The 22,303-nt window shown below is 33.5% G+C and overlaps 1 protein-coding gene across 1 annotated transcript in view; it reads right to left on the bottom strand.

Annotated features, from left to right (window-relative positions):
• Nucleotides 1-1,028: 1,028 nt before the first annotated feature.
• The window catches only part of LOC132704842 (guanine nucleotide exchange factor for Rab-3A-like), a 32,460-nt gene continuing 11,185 nt past the window's right edge, over nucleotides 1,029-22,303 (bottom strand). Inside the window, exons 3-8 of the mRNA XM_060675119.1 lie at nucleotides 15,189-15,375; nucleotides 9,434-9,585; nucleotides 6,128-6,342; nucleotides 5,513-5,612; nucleotides 5,371-5,437; nucleotides 1,029-1,477 (exon numbers count right to left, since the gene is read on the bottom strand). Of these exons, the coding sequence (XP_060531102.1) occupies nucleotides 1,398-1,477; nucleotides 5,371-5,437; nucleotides 5,513-5,612; nucleotides 6,128-6,342; nucleotides 9,434-9,585; nucleotides 15,189-15,375 (801 nt within the window). The 3' untranslated portion in view covers nucleotides 1,029-1,397. The remainder of the gene's footprint in view (nucleotides 1,478-5,370; nucleotides 5,438-5,512; nucleotides 5,613-6,127; nucleotides 6,343-9,433; nucleotides 9,586-15,188; nucleotides 15,376-22,303) is intronic.

The raw sequence follows: 22,303 nt of genomic DNA, 5'->3' as shown, positions 1-22,303 counted from the left end.
TCCTATTGATTTTTGTGTTTGGGGTAAATGAAGTCGCTAGTGTATGAAGAAGTAGTTCATACTTGAGATGCGATTGGACGAATAGAGAAATTATTTAAAATCAGACAGGCAGCCTTTAAATAAACATGTCTCCAAATGCATCACAGTAAATGGCAATCATTTTGAACATATATTGCTGACTAGAAATCTTTTTTTATGAATAGTTTTTGTATTATACTTTTGTTTAAAACTGAATTTGTATTTCCATTACCATTTTTGGGTCTCTTGCTGTAAATTTCTCAAAATAAATAATATTAAATACACTGTTAAGGTCTGTACTACCATATTAGCTCAGTGATATATTGGTTGTTTCAGAATTAATAGCATTAAAAATTGAAATTTTAAATATTACGTAATATATTGAAAAGCGATATAATTATTAAAAATCATGCAATGCACGAAATGTACCAACGTAGCGCCCTCTACATTTGGCCCCAAAATTATTCACGAAAATTGACTTCTTATGTCAAAAAACCACGATATGCCAAATTTTGCACAAAAAACTTGATAATTTTAGGGAATTATTAAAAAAAAATGTATCTCGGTTAATATCAAAGAATCTCCTATTTTGCCATGCACCATTACTTATGGGACATTCTGTCTATAAGTATTTATACTATTATAATTCAAAGAGAAAAGGTACAATTCGGCAATAGACTCAAGTCAAACATTTACAGCTTTCTGGAAATAATATCGCGGAATTTTGTAGTTTTGATTTATTGATTACCAAAAACTTTATATCCTGGATATCCAGAATGGGACCAATGATGGGGGGCCTCGAACTAGTATATACTACCCTCTGCCTTTTACATTTAGAGAAAATGCGTTGTTGTTCTACCTACTTCTGATTTGGAGGTTATGGTAATGGGCCTAATGGCTTGAGGTTCTAACAATAAAAACCTTAAGTATTTGCTAGTGCTGCTAGTATTTTTATTCATTTGACTTGCTGACTTTTAGCAAAGATTTTCTTTTAGGGGCGAAGAAAACAACAGATAAGTGATGTAAATCATTTAATAAAATACTCGGCGACATCGGCACCAGATATAACAAATTAATATTAATATTTATATAAGATTCAAAATATAGAGAAATTAATAAATTAATCTTTGGTATTAGCTCAGGTCAGATCTAAATTTGTATAGTCCAGTCAGAGCAATTACGTAGTAACATGACATATCTAGTGGATTTCGCAAATTGGCACAGGAATTTCGTTTGTCAGTTTTCTAAAAATGGTAGCAATATAGCTAAGACATATAGATCATTTTGGGTTACGTCACTGCACAACTGCTCTGACTGGATTTTAGCGTACGGTCAAAAACGACTGAGTAGATTTGGCGTATTATCTAATATCCGCGTTTTTACAATTTCAAGTCTAAACCTAATCTCGCCAGATTTATATTCTTTCGTAGACGGACGATTTCCCAATAGACGTCGTGGACTGCAATTAAAGTAGGTTTCTAAAATAGGTTTGGTAAAGTGTGTGCCGAAGTATATCGTCTTGGTTTTTGACGCACCATCCCTCAAAAAGTAACTACGACCTTTACGTTCGTCGAAGCACATTTTAAAAATTTAAAATTCCTTAATACATAATAACATTGAACATATTTCAAGCACAATGATATAATAAATCACAGATAAACTATCTTTTCAAAAGTCTTCGGTTTGTTTTAATAATTTATGTAAGTTTTAATTTAATAATTTATGCCATGCACCTGTGCAGGGGGCAGAAATCTTCTAAAGACGAAGAGAATCTTGCAATCAGCTGTTTTTAATGTTTGGTCCCATCTGACATTTTAGATTTGTTCTGATGTTTTTTCTCCATAAAATAGGGTTAAGTGTATAAGGTGTTTTCTGGACTAAAATGTGTAGAAGCTGCAGCGCTTAGCTGCTATTTAACAATCGAAAACCAATTCATCTATTTACTGAATATAACCTTACGGCTTTTTGGCAATTGGAAAGAGTTATAGTAGTCTCATGTACAGCTGTATTAGATATTCAATATTCCATGCACAAATGAGTGGACCACCAAAAACTGGCAGACTATGTCAGAAATCATCTAAAGTTAATATAGAGCTTAAAACTGAAGCGAAAAAATCTGCTGCTATGGATTTTTTTATATAAAGCTTTTAGATTTCTTAATAGATCACTATGGAACAAGTGCTGTAAACGGCAATTGACTCATGAGTTTATTTGACAAGAGCGGAGCGAGTGTTTAATAAACGAGTGAGTAAAAAAGTTTTTCTAATCCCGCCTGTAAAATACCTAATTACCGACCGATCTAGCGGGCGGGAAGCTTCACTTTACCACGTCAGTTTCGTTTTTTTTAATTCACTCGTTTATTAAAAACTCGCTCCGCTCGTGTCAAATAAACTTGTGAGTCAAATGCCGTTTACCTCACTTGTTGCATAATATACTAATTTTCTACTCCCGTCTGTAAAATGCATAATTACACACCAATCTAGAGCGAGGAAAGCGACAATTTACCATGTCAGTTTTGTTTCCTACGGATCCGAGCCACTTCGGACATTTCCGGGATTTTACCGCACTGGTTTGGGAGCAATCGGATGATTTCGGAGATATTTCCCACGCTTTGAATTTTGACGTTTGTCAATTCTGACGGTCACGTCAGTGAATGCATTCTTGTTGTTTTGCGAAAATATACCCAAAAACTAACAGTCGTAGAAAAAGTATAGTATGTAACACGTTCGGTAAACTTTTTAAGTCGCTCGTTAATTAAACACTCACTCCGCTCGTGTCAAATAAACTCGTGAGTCAAATGCCGTTTACCGCATTTGTTGCATAATATACTATTACCGAACGTGTTGCATACTATACTTTTTCTACGACCGTTAGTTTTTGGGTACATTTTCTCAAAACAAGGCGAATACATTCACTGACGTGGCCGACAGAATTGACAAACTTCGAAATTCAAAGCGTGAAAATATATAACTTCGTGAAAATCTGAACTTTTAGTTCTTATTTATTTTGAAAAAAAAATCTAGTATAAAAAAATAGAAGAGTAGGCAGATAAGTAGGGAAAATAATAATCCGAGTACACTGTACTCGCGAAAAGACATATATACGAGTACAAAGGGTCCCGGAGCAAAAAATATTCTTCACGAAAGTCTTATTGATCCACAAAAAATTCTCTTATAATCAAGAGTTTACGAATACGATGATCGATATATATAAAAGGTTTTCTAGAAAGCAAAAAATATCCAAATTACAAAGACATTGTAGAAAACAGAACTTTAGGGAAATGATATATAATATGCTCATGCTAGACATTTTACACTCACCTCTAAACTACGTTCCTGAATATATTGGTGTCGTGAATAAGAAATAAGGTTCCACCAAGATATCAAAGAAATGGAACGCAAATAGCGAGGCATAAAGAACGTTGGAATGATGGCAGATTACTGCCGATAATTAAAAATTTTACAATCCAAGACAAGAATATCCACTAAACGGAGTTTTTCGGTCAAAAACATATGCGCCTAACTATTGCTTGAGACTTTGTTATTTAATTTAGATTTATGAATTCGGATTTTATTCTTTTCTTCTTTCTATTCTTTTAATTTTGATCAGTGTATATTTGTCAACGTATTTTCTATTAGTTTCTTTCAGTACTAATGTGATGTTATTACACCTAAATTAAAGCAATATAATATACAATCTTAATGTGAAAACTCCCCATAGCGGAACTCTGTATAACTATTACGAATAAAATTTGTTCTACCATACAAAACTATGTATTAATCCACTCTGTATAACGAATTTCTCTCTCTCTCTATACCGAAAGAAAAAAGGGTCGATCAGGTAACAAAGTAAGGAATGTAGCCCAACTGGACTTAGCGAATACGGCGAGCATGGCGAGTAAGCTAAAAATTTTATCTCTACATGATAAAGTTGCTTCAATTCGCGAGATAGAACGGGGAGAAAAGAAAAGTGACGTGGGACGTCGATACGGACTTACACCGTCGACTGTATCCACGATTTAGAAGTGCAAAAAAAAATCAATCAGGCTAAAACTAAGAAAGCCAAAATTTGAAGATTTGGATCGGGCAATCGGGCAGTGCTTCCAACGTCTTAAAAATATACCACTCTCTGGACCTATCGTAAAACTAAAAGCAGTTTGCTGAACAGCTTGGCATTATCGATTTCAAGGCTTCGGAAGGATGGTTGGGGAAGTTCAAACAGAGACATGTTATAAATTATGGACACATAAGTGGCGAAGCCCGTGATGTCGACAGAAACGTCACTAACAATTGGCTGTAGAAGACGTGGCCAAAACTAGCAGAAAAGTACCCTGCTGACGACATTTTTAATGCTGACGAAACTAGTATTTTTTACAAAATGACGCCATATAAAACTCTTAAATTTTGAAGCAGTGTCGGTGGAAAACTTTCTAAAGAACGTATAGCAGTGTTAGTAGCTGCCAATATGAGTGAGAGAGGAAAAAGGAAGCTAGTCGTGATTGGAAAATCAACTAACCTATGATGTTTTAAGAACGTTAAGCATTTGCCGGTCACTTACAAGGCAAACAAGTTTGCATGGATGACATCGCAAATTTCTAAATATTCCAAATCTACGGAATATTGAATTGGCATTTCTTCCAGCCAAACCAACAAGTGTATTACAGCCGATGGACCAGAGCGTAGTAAAAAGTCTTAAGAGTCGATACAGTTAAAACATTTTAATGGAAATGATCGAGTCTGAAGACAAATTTTCCATTAATATGCTAGATGCAGTCAACTTTAATAGTAAAGCTTGGGAAGAGGTGACAACAGAAACAATTCAACAGCTAAGCGAGTGGATAAAGCAGTATCAAACAACAATTACGTTTACAAGTGAGGAGTTGCAAGATTTTATGGTGATTGATCAGAATTTGTCTACCACAGGAGGCTTGACAGAGGAAGCCATATTAAAACAAGCAAGAAAGGGCGAGGAAGAGCACTAAGTTGATCTGGAACCACCACCAACCATTCAACAAGCCCTATATTCAGTTAAGCTGCTAAAGAAAATTTTTATGTATCATGGGGAAGATGCCCCTCTCAAGGAAATGATGAAAGTACAAGCCAAAGTACGAGATGCGTATTGGCATACTAAAAAAATTCTTAGTTCTTAAATATTTATATAAGATGTTCCTAAGTAAATGTTAAAATATTTATATAAAACAATTCAAGTTCCTATAACTCTTTATAACGAAAAAAAAAGCAGTCCCTTCAATTTCGCTACATAGAGTTTCGACTGTATTTTTAAAGCACCTGAAAAGTCCGTCCCAAGACGATATACTTAGAGGCAAAGTGTGTATAAAAAAATGTAACTTACCAGAACTTTTCACCAAACCTCGTTCAATGTATTTTAGGTAATTTAAAAAATCACAGACGGCGATAATCTGAAAGAAACAACCGTTTATGAGCGATCTGTTGCTATCGCTGAGCAATGACAGCGTAGATTTCGAAAGGCTCACCCTGTTCCTGCATAACTGCGAGATGCTATACCAATCGTCCGCTTCCCCGATATTCATTCTATAGAAGCACAGCCTTTGCACTTGGAGCAAAGCGCATTTTCTAAAAAAAAATTGCTAAAGCGAATAGAAGTGCTAATTGTGACTACTATTCAGTAGTAACAGATAATTTAAAACTAACAAGCGGCAAGTATGAAACGTATGACCTGTGGAAGAACAGCAGAAAAGCGATTAAGTTGCAAAAACGACCGCTAGATGGCGCCGCATTAGTGACAAATAAGAAATTTTGCCAATTATTTTTCTGATGACGTCTAATTGATAATAAAAGTAATCTTTAATAAGAAAACATGTTCGTTTTAATTTATAGCGTTTATGATATTTGTCTCTATTTTGGCAAAACAACCTAACTATCGATAAAACCGAAAAAAAAAGCATAATTTTAACTTGGGGAATTTCCATGATTTTTGAAACACCTTGTATATATAAATTGTAACTTATACCTTCGGCTTATGCGATTATTTGTTGTTTACAATCATTTTCGTAAACTTTTATTTGCTTATTGCAAAGTAAACACACATTATTTTTCTCTCATCGAAATTTTTCTAAAATTTCACTTACTTCGGAAACATTGCCTTTGCCTTGTCACTGACCGCCTCTATGAGCATTTTGCCCGATTCTATTGCCAGCATCACCTTCTCGCCCAGGTCTTTATTAGAAAAATTCAAACACGTATTGATGTCTTCAATATAAGCACGGTGAATGAACGGCTGGGTTTTGTCCAGGACCGGATTTTGCCGCCACAACAGGAACTCTTTGTGGAACACGGGATCAACCTGACGAATTTATTGCACGTCCTTAATTGGTAAGAAATTCTAACTGGCTTTTTATTAATATCTTTAATAACCGTTATGCGGATTTCTAGGAACTCCAAAGTGGTATTACAGATATTAAAAAAATATATATTTTATTTTTGAAAATGTTACCATGGATCCAATAGTAAGTCATGTTAGAAAAATTCGAAATCGTAATATTTTCCGAAATATGGCTTGTCAAAATTCAATTTTTTCAATTTTATTTTGAACTCGGTGGGCTTCATTCCCAACGGAATGAGTTGGTATTTTAACCACAGCCCTGATTTACTAGAAGTCATCGATGCAAAATAAAAGTGTTTCAGAAATCTGTCGCTCGAGGGCACTTTACCTAGAACATTCTATTTTCCCTCTATTTTATTTATTTAGACTGATATTGTAAAACAGAATACATTGCCTTAAGTAGAATCACAAATCTTCAAAAATTCTTACTCTTGTTTTAAGCCGATAAGTGTTATCAGTGATAATTTAAAATAATAATACACAATATTATTATAAAACAAATTTTATTATTATTTATGTTATTTTATTATAATTATTATTAATTTTTTATATTTTTTTAGCAATGTTATAAAGAATACTATCAATTTTTTTAATTATTTTTACCAAACAGCGTAAATTTATAAAAAAATAATCAACTTTACATTTTTAAAACTGTTATGGTCTATATTTATTTTTTCTAGTAATTATTATTTTTAAATTTAAAAAAAAATTGAAATATTACGATTTTCATTTGTTTTTCGCGTATCCTAGTAAATAACAAAATAATTTTAGAAGTCATTCCTGTCTATTCGTGACATAAGTTTATACGCAAAACATGAAATAATTATTAAAAATAAAAGCTGAAGTTTTTTTGAGTTGTGTTTTTTAGTTAATATTTTAGTGTTATAATTTTTAATATTTTCTGCGATTTAAAATGGACCGAGTGAATTATAAAATTATGTGATTAAAAAATTAGTTTTAATTATTATTTAAATATAATTTTGCCAATATTGTTAATCATAAAAATCATTTTGGTGTTGATACTAATTGCACTTTTTTCGCTACATCTTATGGCAAAGGAGCGTATGATGGAGTGTAAAAAGACAAGCTTAGTGCTAGTCTCCAACGTGATAAAAACAACCACATAACAACCCCACATTCCTTTTTTCAGTGGGCCCAAAGTTCTTTTAAAAAAAATACCAACCACGATTCGAACGCTTAACTACAATAAAAAATACTCGCCAATTTCATTATTATAAACCAAAATTTTTCACTAGAATACAGGCTCGTTTCAGAGGATGAAAAAGTATTTATTTTAAAAAAATAAGTTTACAAAAAAAAATAATAAAAATAAATGACGACAAATTTACAACTTAATTATTTAAGCTTGTTTGTTCTATTCAGTATGTTATGATTGTTAATATTGTTAAAAAAAATAAAATTTTATTAATAATAATTATAATAAAATAACATAAATAATAATGAAATTTGTTTTATAATAATATTTTGTATTATTATTTTAAATTATCACTGATAAAACCTTTAATGCAGTTCCAGGCGCTCGGCAGCGCGGCGCTTCTACAGCGCTGGGCGCCCGGCGCGCTGTCATAAATAAATTCATTTTGTTGAAAGTAATGAAGAGCAGTGAAATTTTCTTCCGGAATCTGAAACTTAAATGTGTAAAGCATGTGATCGATAAAAAAACATGATTTTTTTACCAAGAAATCAGTTAAATTTTCATTTGTTAACTTAAAAGTTAGTTAATGAATACGAAAATAAACAAACAATTTTAAGTCGTTAATATATTCTTAAAGTATAGACATTTTATCTCTTACGGTTGATTTTTAATCCATTTTTTAATTAAAAGCGCTTAAAATTTTCATTATAAAAAAAAATTTTAAATCAAAATTTTAAAAAATTGTTTCAGGGATCAATTTTCCATCATAAGTACTTATAAAAAATATATATAGATTAAATTTCCATATCCGATATCCAGTGTATCCCCTTTCTGTAAATTACAATTACAATTCTTTTTCAAAATGCTCACGGTTCATTTACCAATATAAAATGGAGTGGAGCGCCATCTTGTATCAACCACATGTGTTGTCTCTACTGCAAGGGGACTTCTTCCAGCTAAGGTGGAGAAATTGCAAAAACATTTCAACATTCAGCGATCCGTTAAAGAAATGAGGGTGTATAAGATTATCTCCAATAATCAATGTCCATACATTTAAATAAAACCGGCGCCGATGATTTCCTTAAATTTTTCCATGTGGGTTATCAATGTTCCACCGATGTATATTTCGAAATTCGAATTCGAAAGCAGCAGAATTGCTGGTAATTTTGAATTTTCACTAAAATTTGATTGCATAAAAATATTCTCAACTGCTCATCACCCTTTTACAGTACTGGAACATTTTGAAAAAGTCGATAATCATTTTCATGCAAAACTTCAAAAACTGTAGACCAAGCAATTCTTGACTCGTTGACATTTTGGAGTATTCTTTCTTCTCTTACATCGGGTCTCTTAAATTTTGGTCTCCATGAATGTCTTTGCAGATTGAACGTTTCTATTGAGATAAGCCTCGATATAAAGCCGTCGTGCTTGATCGGCATTTCCAATTGCTCTTTCGTAGTAAAAATGCATATCGTGATATTTCAATATTGGGCCATCACAGTAGCAGTGGGATAATAAACCCCTTTAATAGAAACTAATTTTTAACGGATTGTAATAATGACTTTTTCAAATGTCATTAATTCCTGTTGGGTAAAATTACATTTACGAGCAAAATTTCAGCATAGAATAAAAAATCGATTTGTGGCTGTTCTATTTTGCAATATTAGTCTAAACAAATAAAACACAGGGAAAAAATATTCTAGGTAAAGTGCCCTCTAGCGACGGATTTCTCAAACACTTTTATTTTGCTTCGATGGCTTTTATTAAATAAGGGCTGTGTGTATAGTTTCGTTCAATTTAGTTCGCATAGCGTAGACATAAAAATCCTCCGGTCTCCTTTAATATTGTTTAGAAAGAAAAGAAAGTGAATTTAATTTGTTAATGAATTCCACTCGCCTCCAAGCCTTCGCTGCTTTCCAATTCGCAGCCGATGCCCATCGAGAGCGTCGAATTTTTGACGGGCGTGTCCGGAGGCGAATTCTCACGGCCGTACTTCAAGTTGAAATGCGAAGGCGATCGCCGATGTTTTTTCGTGAATATCGCCACACCTGTAAATCACAACGGAACGTTGTATTAGTGCCTGCGTCTATACGGGGTCTCCCAATAGGGTGTCAACGTAATATATCTCTTTACTTTTTATCAAACTTCTGGATTACTCCTGAGTCGAACTGGCTGACGTTTCGCCAATAATCCTGTTGGCTTCTTCAGAGCTGTTTAATATTTAAAAAATTTTACTGTGTCTGTGGTACGAAGAGAGAAGCGGGATTATTTAAAGGCTATTTGTGGAGAAAAAAAAATCCAAAAAAGACTTGGAAATCTTTAAGATCACTCAACATATGTTCCAGTAAGAAATCTGATATTCCAATTAACTTGGCAAATCCAAATCAAATTAGTGCATATTTCGGCAAAATTCTACAAGTGTCTCTGACTGTGATACCAAAGTTCATTTTTATAAAAATAATAGTTATTTGAATGATAATGCTCAATTTTCTTTTCATATGGCAGAAATTTCGAATATTCACAAAATAATTCAATACATACGCACTGATGCCGCAGGCGAGGATAATATAAATATTAATATAGATAAAAAATCCAACAAATTATAATGATCTTAGAATTATCAGCATTTTACCGGTTCTCTTTCTTGAAAAAGTTTTATACAAACAGCTATTTAATTATTGCATTGTTAATAATGTCATACCCGAGTGTCAATGTGGATTTAGGCAAGATTTCAGTGCTTCGGTTGCTTTGGTTGGTTTAACGGAATTTTAATAGAATTCAAAAAGTGCAATATACATGTTTACGCCTTATTTTAGGACTAAGAAAATATGACCATATCTCGCACACATTTAAAGAGCTTAATTGGTTGAAAATGGAGAATCGCAGAGCACTTCATTTGGGTAATTTTGCAATGAAGGTCCTGACGAACCCTGTGCTACCTTTATCTTTAAGTAATAGCGGAGCTAAATGAGGGGCATAAACACCGTCTCGGATGTCTGATTCCCATATTGTTGACCTGAGTCGCGGTTAAGATTGTTAGGTGGTTTCTAGATTTCTATAGACTCTCGGATTTTTCGTTGGTAGAAGAATTGATTACATACAAGAATTTTAGTTTTATCGAATAAAATTTTATGTGCGGTTTTGTGATTGTGTTCGGCAACAGCTGATGAGTTCATTTATCTTAGTCGTGAGACTCTTTCGTGTTCTTTGAGCCTAGTTGATATTTTTCGTCCGGTTTCTCCACTGTATTCTTTGCCGCATATGCAGGCAATGCGCAGACTCCTGGCATCTCAAACAGAATTTTGTCTTTGACGGACCGAAGATGTTGAGAGATTTTTGGACAAGTGATAAATCTGCTTTTGATGTTATACTTATTTAGAACTTTTGACATGTGGTCAGTAATATTTTGAATGTAAGGAAGGACCACAGTGGCAAGGGTAGGGATTGCTTTCGGCCTCATTGCTATTGGAATGTTGTAGTGAAGTGTATTTTTTGATCGAACGCTTATTATTATTAGAGAGAAGAGCAGAGTTAAGGTGTTTTAATTCTGGGTTCAATGACCCGGGCTGGGGTAGTTTTACGGTTCTGTAAACAAGAGAGTTGATAACCGATGATTTTTGGGCCGGATGGTGATGTCACCATGCATTAAGGTACCGGTGTGCGTGCGTAGGTTTTCTATAAACCCAGGTCTGATTTTCTATTGATAAGAATATCCAAGAATGGAAGGTTATTATTAGTTTCTAACTCAATGGTAAAACGTATGTTAGGGTGTATAGAGTTTAAATATCTAAGAAAATCTACTAGGGTTTCTTGACCATGAGACCAAATAACAAAAGTATCATCGACGTAGCGTTTCCAGAATTTTGGTTTTAGTTGAAAGCTTTCTTCTCAAAGGCTTCCATAAATATATTCGCGATGACTGGTGATAGTGAAGAACCCATAATAGCTGTTCGCGACGTTTGTTCAAAAATTTGAAAGTTATAAGAAAAATATGTTTCCGACAAGCATTTTTCAGTTAAGGTGAGAAGGTTACGTTTCAGATTCACGGATTTTAATATATCTGAAATGATGTCGAGAGTTTCAGGAATAGGAAATTTGGTAAAGAGAGACTCTACGTCGAAACTAACTAGAATATCTTGTGCAATGTAATGCTTTATAATTGTTCAATGAAGTGAAAGGAATTAAGTACGACACTATCAGTCTTCCCTGTAAGAGGTTTTAATAATGAAGCTAGATATTTTGCTAGAGAATATGTTGAAGAACCAATGGTGCTGACAATAGGTCGAAGGAGTAATGCTAGTTTGTGGATCTTTGGGAGTCCGTAGAGACCAGGAATTTTAGAATTATGGGGAGTGGCAGATTTTTTCACTGAGCCTGATAGAGAAAAAGCCTTAATAACAGATTTAAGGTTACGATCCATAGATGATGTAGGATCTTTTTTTAGTTGACGATATGATCCGTCTGTAAGAATATCTTGAATTTTTTCCTGATATTCGCTTGTGTCCATGACTACCGAGTGAGACAAATAAACTCATCAGCTATTGCCGAACACAATCACGAAACCGCACATAACATTTTATTCGATAAAACTAAAATTTCTGGAAGGAAATCAATTCTTCTACCAACGAAAAATCCGAGAGTCTATAGAAATCTATAAACAACGTAACGATTTTAACCGCGACTCAGGTCATTTAGCTCCGCCCTCCTCAAACAAACAGTTTCAGTCAAGCTCTGAAGAAGCCAACAGGATGATTGGCGAAACGTCAGCAAGTTCGACTCAGCAAAAACCGACGCAGGAGGAATCCAGGAGTTTTGTATAAAGTATTACAGTAGCCTGTGGAACTTTTTTTGAAAAAAAATCTCTTTTATTATTTGTTTTAGACATATAGCCATAAGATAATATTGTATAGCTACGAGACATACAGTGGACCTTCCTATGCTGACAGTACAGGAACTCATGAAGCAACTACGTAAATTTTTCATTCAACTTGCGCATGCGCGAGATTTAAAATTTCGTTTTTAACCAATGGCAGCTCTAATGCCAAATTCTGACGTAGGACCCATAAGATCTTGCGACTTTCATCAAACAACATGGCCGCTGACAGATCGTCCATGTTTGGATGCGTCATTTTTACGGCGGTATTTTCTCAAAATATGTCGAAACCTTATTAAATGTTCAGGCAAAAAAGGAGTTAAGGTGTGTAAAATCAGTGCAGGATTGCAACACCCGCATGGGCGTCAGTATACTTCCGTAATTAATCTGGCATTTTTGTTCTTTAAGCCCTGTAGATACGATACAATTCCTATTTTTTTGATGTAAGTTATTTTTTCTGATTTTTTTTTGCTTGTAAATCGGCGCAAAGAGTTAGTTTTCATAAACTTCTAGGTTGATATAACTTTGTGGTTCTAGACATCTCACAAGTGGGAAAAATGTCCAAGAAGCACTTCCTATAGAGTGTAGTTGACAATGGGTGTTTCTTATGCTTGTTCTAGTAAAAATTCAACTTGTAACTTAATTGTAGTTTTATATTTCCTATAATTCTTGTACATTAAAGCATATTCCCAAAACATTCTTAGTAGCTATTTAAGTGTACCTAAAAATGTAGGAAATTCTGTTTAGCAATTTCTGTAAATCTATTTTCCGGTTAGTTAAATGTAAAATATATAGGAATCACTGTTTCTCTAAGATCCTATTAGGTCCTCATATTTGCCGTAATTTTTCTGGAAAATTGATTAATGAAGAATGAGAATCGTCCGACGTTACGTGTTCTCAAACCTGTTGTATGGAGTAAAATCTTGGACTTCTTTTAAATATTTATCTTAGGCTGCAAAAAAAATTGAAGTCTTGCGTCAAATAGTTATTTATTGACAGCATTTTAAACAAGACGTGTCCGAAAAAATGTCGCAAATAACGCAAATTAAGTATAGAGAAGTCATAAAGTTTTTGACAAAAGAAGGGTTAGCACGTAAAATTATTAAAGAAAGGCTATATGGTGTGTACGGTCAAAGTTCTCCTTCGTATTCTGTAGTGAAAGAATGGGCAAAACGTTTTCGAATGGGGCAGGAGTCCCTTGAAGATGATTCAGGAACTGGTCGACCAGTGGAGGTCATAACGGAAGATATTGTGGCGATTGTGGAAGAGGTGGTATTGAGTGATCGACGTTTAAAGGTCAAAGAAATCTCAGAAATTACTAAGCTTCCTGATACAAGTGTTCGTCGAATCCTGCATGATCATTTAGGTATGCATAAGGTTGGTGCCAGATGGGTTCCTAAAAACCGTTCGGCTATTCAAAAACAACGCCATATCGAGAGTGCGCGGTCTTTGTGGAACTCTGTGAGTCGGAACCGAAGCCTGTGATAGAAACTATTGTGACGGGAGAACAAACTATGGTTCTCTATTATGACCCTCTATCTAAAAAAGAATCAATGGAGTGGCGTCGTAAGGGTGAAGCACCTCCAAGAAAATTCAGAGTCTGCCGGTCAACAAAAAAGAAGGAAGGAAGGAATCCTTTTGATAGATTTTAAGGAAACTAATACCAATGTCAATGATAAATATTATGCAACATTATTACGTAAATTGCGATACTGCATTCGTGTAAAACGTCGAGGAAAACTGACCAGAGGCTTGCGTCTTTTGCACGATAATGCACCTATCCATACTGCTGGTGTTGCACAAGCTGCCATTTTGTGTGTGGGTTAAAACAGATAGATCATCCTCCCTATAGCCCAGATATAGCCCCCAGCGACTATTATTTGTTTGGATATTTGAAAAGGGACTGGCGATTTAACGACGAATTTGAGTTAAGAGAGGCTGTTTTAGCTCAATTTGCAGACAAACCAAAAGAATATTTTTTTAAAGGGAGTGAGTTGTTAATAAAGAAATGTAATAAGTGTATTGAAGTTGAGGGAAATTATATTGAAAAATAATTAAAAAATGTTACTCTACTTTGTTTCTTTCATATTCAGGCCGGGAAATTTTGGCGCTGCCCTCGTAGAAGTTATGAAAAAAAAAAGAAATCATATTATGAGACACCCTGAAACATACAACATCCAACGTTTGATCATTCTTTGTTAGGAAGAGCACTGTTTTCTTGTAAATTATGTTTAAGATCCATTTTTGAATTGTTTCTAATCGATCCATTAGATAAAGATATGCACCTTTCAAGGCTGTTATACTATATCTAATATGGCCAACAAGTGCATGATAGAGCAGTTTTAATTGTGCCTCGTTTAAATCGAAGACAAGAAGGACAACCCACTTTAAGTGACTATCCAGATATATATACCTAGATATTTTACATGTTATTTTGATTTTATTTAGACAAAGGTTTATTTAGATGTAAAGGTTAAGAAAAATGTTTTTCACAATGTACCAAACCAACTGAATACAGTTTTAAGTATCAATATAGATATTAAAGAGTATGGGGTTCCTTGAGGAACTCCATACTTTATCAATTGGAATTGGTTCGTAACATTTTGAATTTGGACACATTGTTTTCGATTATTAAAGTAACTTTATAACTGACATGGAATGCCTCTAGATAGATATGTTGCTTCTTCTTCTTTATAATAAAGGTAATTTATTATTATATGAAATTGACATTTGGCAACGCTGGCCGACTGAAGTCGCTCAATACACTTGTGCCCTTACCTCCGTCATCTTTTGAAATTTGGGGATGCAAATGAGGATTCGGAGAACTGGGCGTAGAGGTCAGCACCAAAGTCTTTAGAGCAGCTACTTCGGCAGTGAGAACATCAACTTTGAGTTGACTTTCTTTCAACGATTTCTCCGCAGCCGCTTGCTTTTCGTTGGCCTCCCGCACCATGTTGTGAGCTTCCTGAAAACAATAAGCTAATTTCCAAATTCACATTCATAAGTTCATTATTACATTAGATCAAGTTACGAAAAAATGGTAAATAAAAAAGTTGTGAAGATTGTTAGGACGTACAGATATTTTTAAGTATGCAGGGTGGCTCTCAAAAATTCCACGAAGAGAACTTACATTTTTTAAATAGAACACAAATTCCTCAACTTTTGTATTAATAATAATTCATTCCTAAACATAATACTTTTTCCAATACTTTAATTTTTTTTAAAACATGCTAGTTTTCACAGTCCCAAAAAAATTACGATAGGGTCATTATTTTTAAAGATAGATCACTAAAATTTGGTATAAGCGTTATTAAAAGATGATATAAAATCACATATACAACAAAATTTGAATTAGATGCTACAAGGTGCAGGGTGAAATAAACAAATATATATGGATCATTTTAAATTTAAAAATCTCGATTTTCTTAACTGACACACAATATATATTATTATTTAATCTGAAAAGTCTTACAAAAATTATTTTTAATTTTAATTTTAAGATTGAAAAATGAACAAGGGAAATAACTTTGTTGGGGCTGTAGATAAAGCAAGAGACAGTTATCAGCGACTTAAATTATAAAAAAAGTTTATAATATTAAACTGCTTTTACTACAAAAACCAAATATGTTTGTTTATTTTGATCACCTTATAGCATCTATCTCAACTTGAATACCATCTAGCAACTATTAGCTCTGTTAAGATTAAAAAATGTACAGAAGAAAGAATTTCATTGGACATTGTAGATAAAGCAACAAACAGTTGATAGCAATTTAATTAATAAAAAAAGTATATATCCTATAGCCTATATCTTTTATGTCATCTACGAATGACGCTAATATCAAATATGGGCGATGTACCTACAAAAATAATGGCGTTATTGCAATTTTTTTGCAAATGTAAAAACTAGAAAGTTTATGTATGTCTTATTATTAATAAAAAAAGTTGAAGAATTTTAAAAGGAATTCAAGACAAACTTTAAAAATAGAATGTCCTATTTAAAAATACTTGTTTCGTCACGCCCTTTTGAGCCACCCTGTAACAAAATAATAATAATTGTACATCCTAACAATTTTTATAACTTCTACGTTTACTATTTTCCGATAACCTGGACTCACCCTGTACACGAACTAACACTATAGAAACAATTTTCGATAGGAAACACTTCAATATTTGTTTTTGAACACCCCAAAAGCCTATCTGGAAGCATATTGTTCAAGTTAATGTTTAAAGAATTTTTGTTTGATGTAACAAGTCTGTGTTTCGGAACTCTTATAAGATTTTTTGCGCGTGTTGAATAACTATGAGACACACCTTCAAATATCCTAGTATATTTATGAATTTCTAAAAGATTATGGAGAACATAGATACAGGACAGTGTCATTATCTTGTATTTTTTAAAATATGGAGTGCAGTGTTCATTGTGCTTAGCCCCAGCAAGCCCTTTTCTGTATCCGGAATATTTGAAGAGCATTGACAGAGTTTCCCCATAATATTGTGCCATATGATATGAGGGAATGAAATAAAGCATAATACACTGTCATTAGGGCATTTTGAATTTGTAGTTCAAGGCTACTTTTAAAATTCAAAACGACAGCTTGTCCAACTGTCAACTATGATCTTTGCGATTGTTTTGAGATACTTTTCGTTGGTTTTAAGTTTTTTTGTTTAATTTACTTGTGGCAATTTTAATTATTTTATGATGCCCTATGACAAATTTGAAATTCTCAGGTTCACCAGAGAAAATTTGCTAATATTTTTGATATTCAACAATACGTATTACGTGAATTTTTTTTCGGTGTGTCAGTGTGTACAGTGTGTCCCACTGAAGAACTGTACCCCTTGTAAAATCTTTGTTTATGCTTCCAATTTGATAATGTTTTCGATCTGAAGTTATAGCCAACTGTCAAAGGGTCAACTAATCATCAAAATCAAAGGTGGGAAGTTTTTAAGTGGGGCACATCGCGTGCATAAAAATTGTTTTATTGCATACAGTTTACCTACGCCCATGACCGACGCCCGAATTGAGCGAAAATGAACAGAATTTCCAATTTTCTTCCTCTATTTTCCGAAATAGAAAATATAGTAGTAAATGCGAATGGGAAATTATAATCACTCTTGGAAAAAACACTGGTAAATTAATTCGCTTTTACATTTTATGGAAGGAAGTGAAAGTAACAAATTAAACGGTCTAAATAGTTTACGACACACGCGTCTTCTAGATTAGAATACGTAATAAAACCGTATAGTTTGTCGCTAGACTCCTTATGCATTATTTGTTCGTTAATGAAGGGTGCGAAAAAACAAACTGAGTAAAGCAAGTCTAGCTAGCAGATCTAACATTTCCCACTTAAGTTTCAACTTAATTTAAATTCAAATTCCAAAAAAATTGTTTTGGTATTAGTCTGCATTTAATTTTTATCAAACTCCAATAATTCCTTTTTGTCAGTGAGCAATGTATAATTATGCAGTTGTTGGCAAGTTGTACAAGACACAAGCAGTATGCTTGGGATTTTGTTTGTTTGTTTGATGGATGGATTGTCGAATTGTCATATGATAAAAGTGCATTTTTTACTAGCCATATTGCTATTAGAATAAAAGAATTCTACCTGCAATTTCAAATCTTGCTAAGATTTTTGAAAAATTATTTAAGTCAGGTTATTCAACTTCCTTAATAAACACAAGATATTAAATTTAAGGCAATTTGGTTTCCTCAAGAAGAAAAGCACAGATGATGTAGCTTTACTTAGCAAATTTGTCTATGAAAACTTCAGTTTTAGCCTACCAACAGTTGTGACTTTTTTAGACCACACAAAAGTATTTGATACAGTTGACCTCGCTATACTAGTGCAGAATATGGGAATAAGGGGTGCAAGTGTGAACTGAAGTTATCTGAAAGACAAATGTAAGGGTAACTGGTATTAAAAGTCAGCACGTTAAAACAAATGTTGCAATGCCTCAGGGCTCAATACTTGAACCAATATTGTTCATCTTATATATAAATGGCTTATTGGTTTTCTTAAGATACCTTATGCTGATGCTATTGCAATACCAATGAAAGCAAAAGCATGAACTTTGGATATTGTATACTCCTGGCTCTATCACTGGTACTCAATGCAGACAAGTCTTACCAAGAGTTACCAGTGGTAATACCTACCGAATTAGCAGACATTTTACACTTACAGGTCTAGAAATCAGTCTTCTAAGATCACTCAATTACATTAAAGAGCAAAATAAGAAAATATTGGCAATTTTCTACTTCTCAGTTTTGCTGTTATAGTACATTCATATAGCCAAATTTGCTACAGAATTGGCTCATAATTTATTGAAGAATTTTGTAAAACATTGTCATCATTCATATGGGCCAGAGTTTCTAACATTCTAACATTCATCTTCTGATTCACCTAGGAGATGTTGATAAGTATGGTCCCTTGGATAATTTTTCAGCTTTTCCCAAACAGTATAAAAAACTCCTTATTTCTTTTCTTTTCTCAAGCAGATTAGTTTGGAATGATTGATAATAAAATTAATGAAATTCATAATATCTTAAAGAGGAATGACGGCTCTATTTTTATTGTGGAGAAAGCGTTTTCTGAAGTGCAAAATCAATTTACCTATCCATTAAATTCAGTTGATTTGTATATAGGTGTTCTAGGTAATTTATCTCAACAATTTTGTTCTTGGCATGCCTACAAATTACAATGTAAATGTATTATCCTTCCTTTGCAAGATAAGAGGAGTCGTTGCTTACCTAGTCCTCCACAGCTTTTTTAATATGTCTAAAAATATTTTCCAAGCGCCGTTTACATACAGACAAGTTTGACGCACACATAACATCTGTTCCAATAATCGAAAGTCCTGTTATTTATAAAATACGGGCGATGTGAAGTCCTGAATTGTTCCTTTCTTATTTTAAATGGATGACCACGTAGGTGTTCATCATGGCTCAAGACCACAAAAGGCACGTCAGATGGAAATTGGTCATGCGCAAACCTACACATTTAAATGATATCCTACGCTGACTTAATGTTGGCAGACTAAGTATTTTGAGACGGTCATCGTAACGTGTATTTGAAGTGACCAGCAAATACGCTTGAGGTCCTATAAAATTATCTCCTTTAATCCCTGCTCATACATTTAAAGAAACCTGGCGCTGATGTTTTCCTTTTTTGCATGTAGGTTTTCAATGTTCCTCTGATGTATGTTTCGAAAATGTGTACAGTGAACAAAATGAGATTTAAGAATTGCAGGTAACTTTGAATCCCTAAAATTTCATTGCATAAAATTACTCTCCATTGCTCATCATCGTCATACACTGCTTTGACTCTTTGAACATGAAAGGGCTAGAGATCATTTTCATATCATTTTCATGTCATTTGCATCTGCAAAGACATTCATCACCCTACACAGAAGACTTGGTGAAAGAGGATTATTCAAACCTGATAATATAAATAAAGGGAGACCAAGGTATAAAAGAACCGCTGTAAGAGAAGAAAAAATACTTCAAAATGTGGCGGCTGGTCTACAGTTTGAGAAGTTTTGCATGAAAATGATTATCGACCTTATCAAAGGGTTCGACCACTATAGAATACTTTTATGCAATCAATCAAAATAGAACAGATTGCCTTAAGCAGAATCACAAATCCTCAAAAATTGTTACTCTTGTTTTAAGTCGATAAGTGTTATCCTTCAGCCACAGATCGATTTTTTATTCTAGGCTCCAATTTTACCCATAAATGTGATTTTACCCAACAGGAATTAATGACATTTGAAAAAGTCATTGTCGCAATCCGTTAAAAATTAGTTTCTATTAAAAAAATTTATTATCCAACTGCTACTGTGATGGCCCATCAGGAATATTGAAATATCACGATATGCATTTTTGCTACGGAAGGGCAATTGGAAATGCAAACCAAGCACGACGGCTTTATTTCAAATTTTAGGAAAATTTCAAAATAACTGCTGCTGTTTTCGAATTCGAATTTCGAAATATACATCGGTGGGGAACATTGAAAACCCACATGCAAAAATGGAAGGAAAACATCAGCGCCTCATTTCTTTAACGGATCGCTTAATGTTGAAATGTTTTTGCAATTTCTCCAAGAAGAACTACCACTTTTGCTGGAAGAGATCACCTTGCAGTGGAGACGGTACATGCGATAAATGGAAGATGGCGCTGCACACCATTTTGAACTGGCTGTACGAAGGTACTTAAATCAGGCATTCGAACATCGATTAAAGTCTTTAGTGCATGAAACACCTATACTAGGTATCAATGATCTACGACAAAACATAATAAACGGTTGCGAAATCCTTAGAAATAGGTTAAGCGTATTTTTTCACGTTCGACCGCATTTTTTAAAATCTTTTCTTATACTGTTTAGGAATGAACAGTGGGTATTTTGAAAATGAATTGTAATTAGCGTTGTATACTGTTTAAATCCCTATTATTATTAATAATCTCTTATTTTCGAAAATCTTAAATGTTACCTAAATTAAACATGTCATTCCATTGACTAATGCCATTTTTACAATTTTTTAATCTGTTGCAGACTATTTGGAAAAATTTAGTGCACGTCACCTACAGGTTAATAACGCTGGCCTCCATTTCCACTTGCTTTCCCGTATATCGCGATATCCAGTATCACCTTTCTGTAAATAACAAGTATTAAGGCCTAGAATAAAAAACTAGATTTGTGGCTAAACAATAACACTTATCGACTCAAAACGAGAGTAACAATTTTTGAGGATTTGTGATTCTGCTTAAGGCAATCAGTCTAAATAAATAAAATACAGGGAAAATAAAAAAAAAAGTTCTAGGTAAAGTGCCCTCTAGTGACAGATTTCTGAAACACTTTCAGAGCTGTGTGTAAAATACCATATTCCGTTGGGAATTAAGCCGACTGACTTACTACCATTATTTTACCACGTTGAATCTTTCCTCCAAGTTTCCGAACACCCCGTATAATCGAGATAAATGACATTGTTGATGACATTGCGATATTGGGAAAGTTAAAATAAATCGCAAAATATTAAAAGTAGGCGTGTGACTTATTCAATGAAATTTGTGGGTTGTTGTAAGCAAATCGCGATTTTCCAATTCAAATTCCGTTGCATATATCTTTTACGTCATCTTCGAATAACTGTAGTATCAAATAGAATAATGCTAATAATAACAATAATAATAATAATATTTATTATACACAATGTATTAATCTTTTTCATAATTTTCATTGAAAAGGAGTCATAGATATTTTGAATTTTATTTATACATTATACATCAGTGCAAATACTAAAAAAACGTCGAATTCAATATAACGTCACGAAAATGAGATCATCACCTTTTAATAACTAACGTAAGGGTAAGTTTAATTATTAGACTTAGAAATATAACAGGTATTGCGAAAAAGTCACGACGGGAGATTAACCGGTCGATTTCTAAGTACTCATTAATAAAACAGTTAATTACAGATACAAAAATCGCGGAAAAATTAATACGCGTAAGGTCAAACGGGCAACGGCGATTTCGACATCGCAACGTTAATAATACATATGGGAAACATTGGCGAAGAATTTATGTTCAAGGTTGGCGGGCGGAATCGAAGTATCTGAGTGTTAACATTGGATAGGAGTTTGTTGGTCTTTGCGTTCGTTTTATACAGGGTGTGTAGATAAGATATTATAAAGGGTGCTTTAAAATATGTGAGGAACCCAATCTTGTCATCTTAATTGAAAAATGCTCCAATTGAATTCAGGTGGTTTTTACTTGAAAATCCATTTAACAAAATAAATAAGAACCAAAAGTTCAGATTGTCACGAAATTATATATTTTTACATGAAAATTGTTTCGACAACACCGTGTCCTTATCAAATGTAATATTCACAAATTACCTGCT

The sequence above is a fragment of the Cylas formicarius genome, unplaced genomic scaffold (assembly GCF_029955315.1).
Source record: "Cylas formicarius isolate icCylForm1 unplaced genomic scaffold, icCylForm1.1 PGA_scaffold_7__23_contigs__length_41026272, whole genome shotgun sequence".
Classification (NCBI taxonomy): domain Eukaryota; kingdom Metazoa; phylum Arthropoda; class Insecta; order Coleoptera; family Brentidae; genus Cylas; species Cylas formicarius.
The sequence above is the reverse complement of the archived record's forward strand: the minus strand, read 5'-3'. Positions and strand labels throughout refer to the sequence as shown.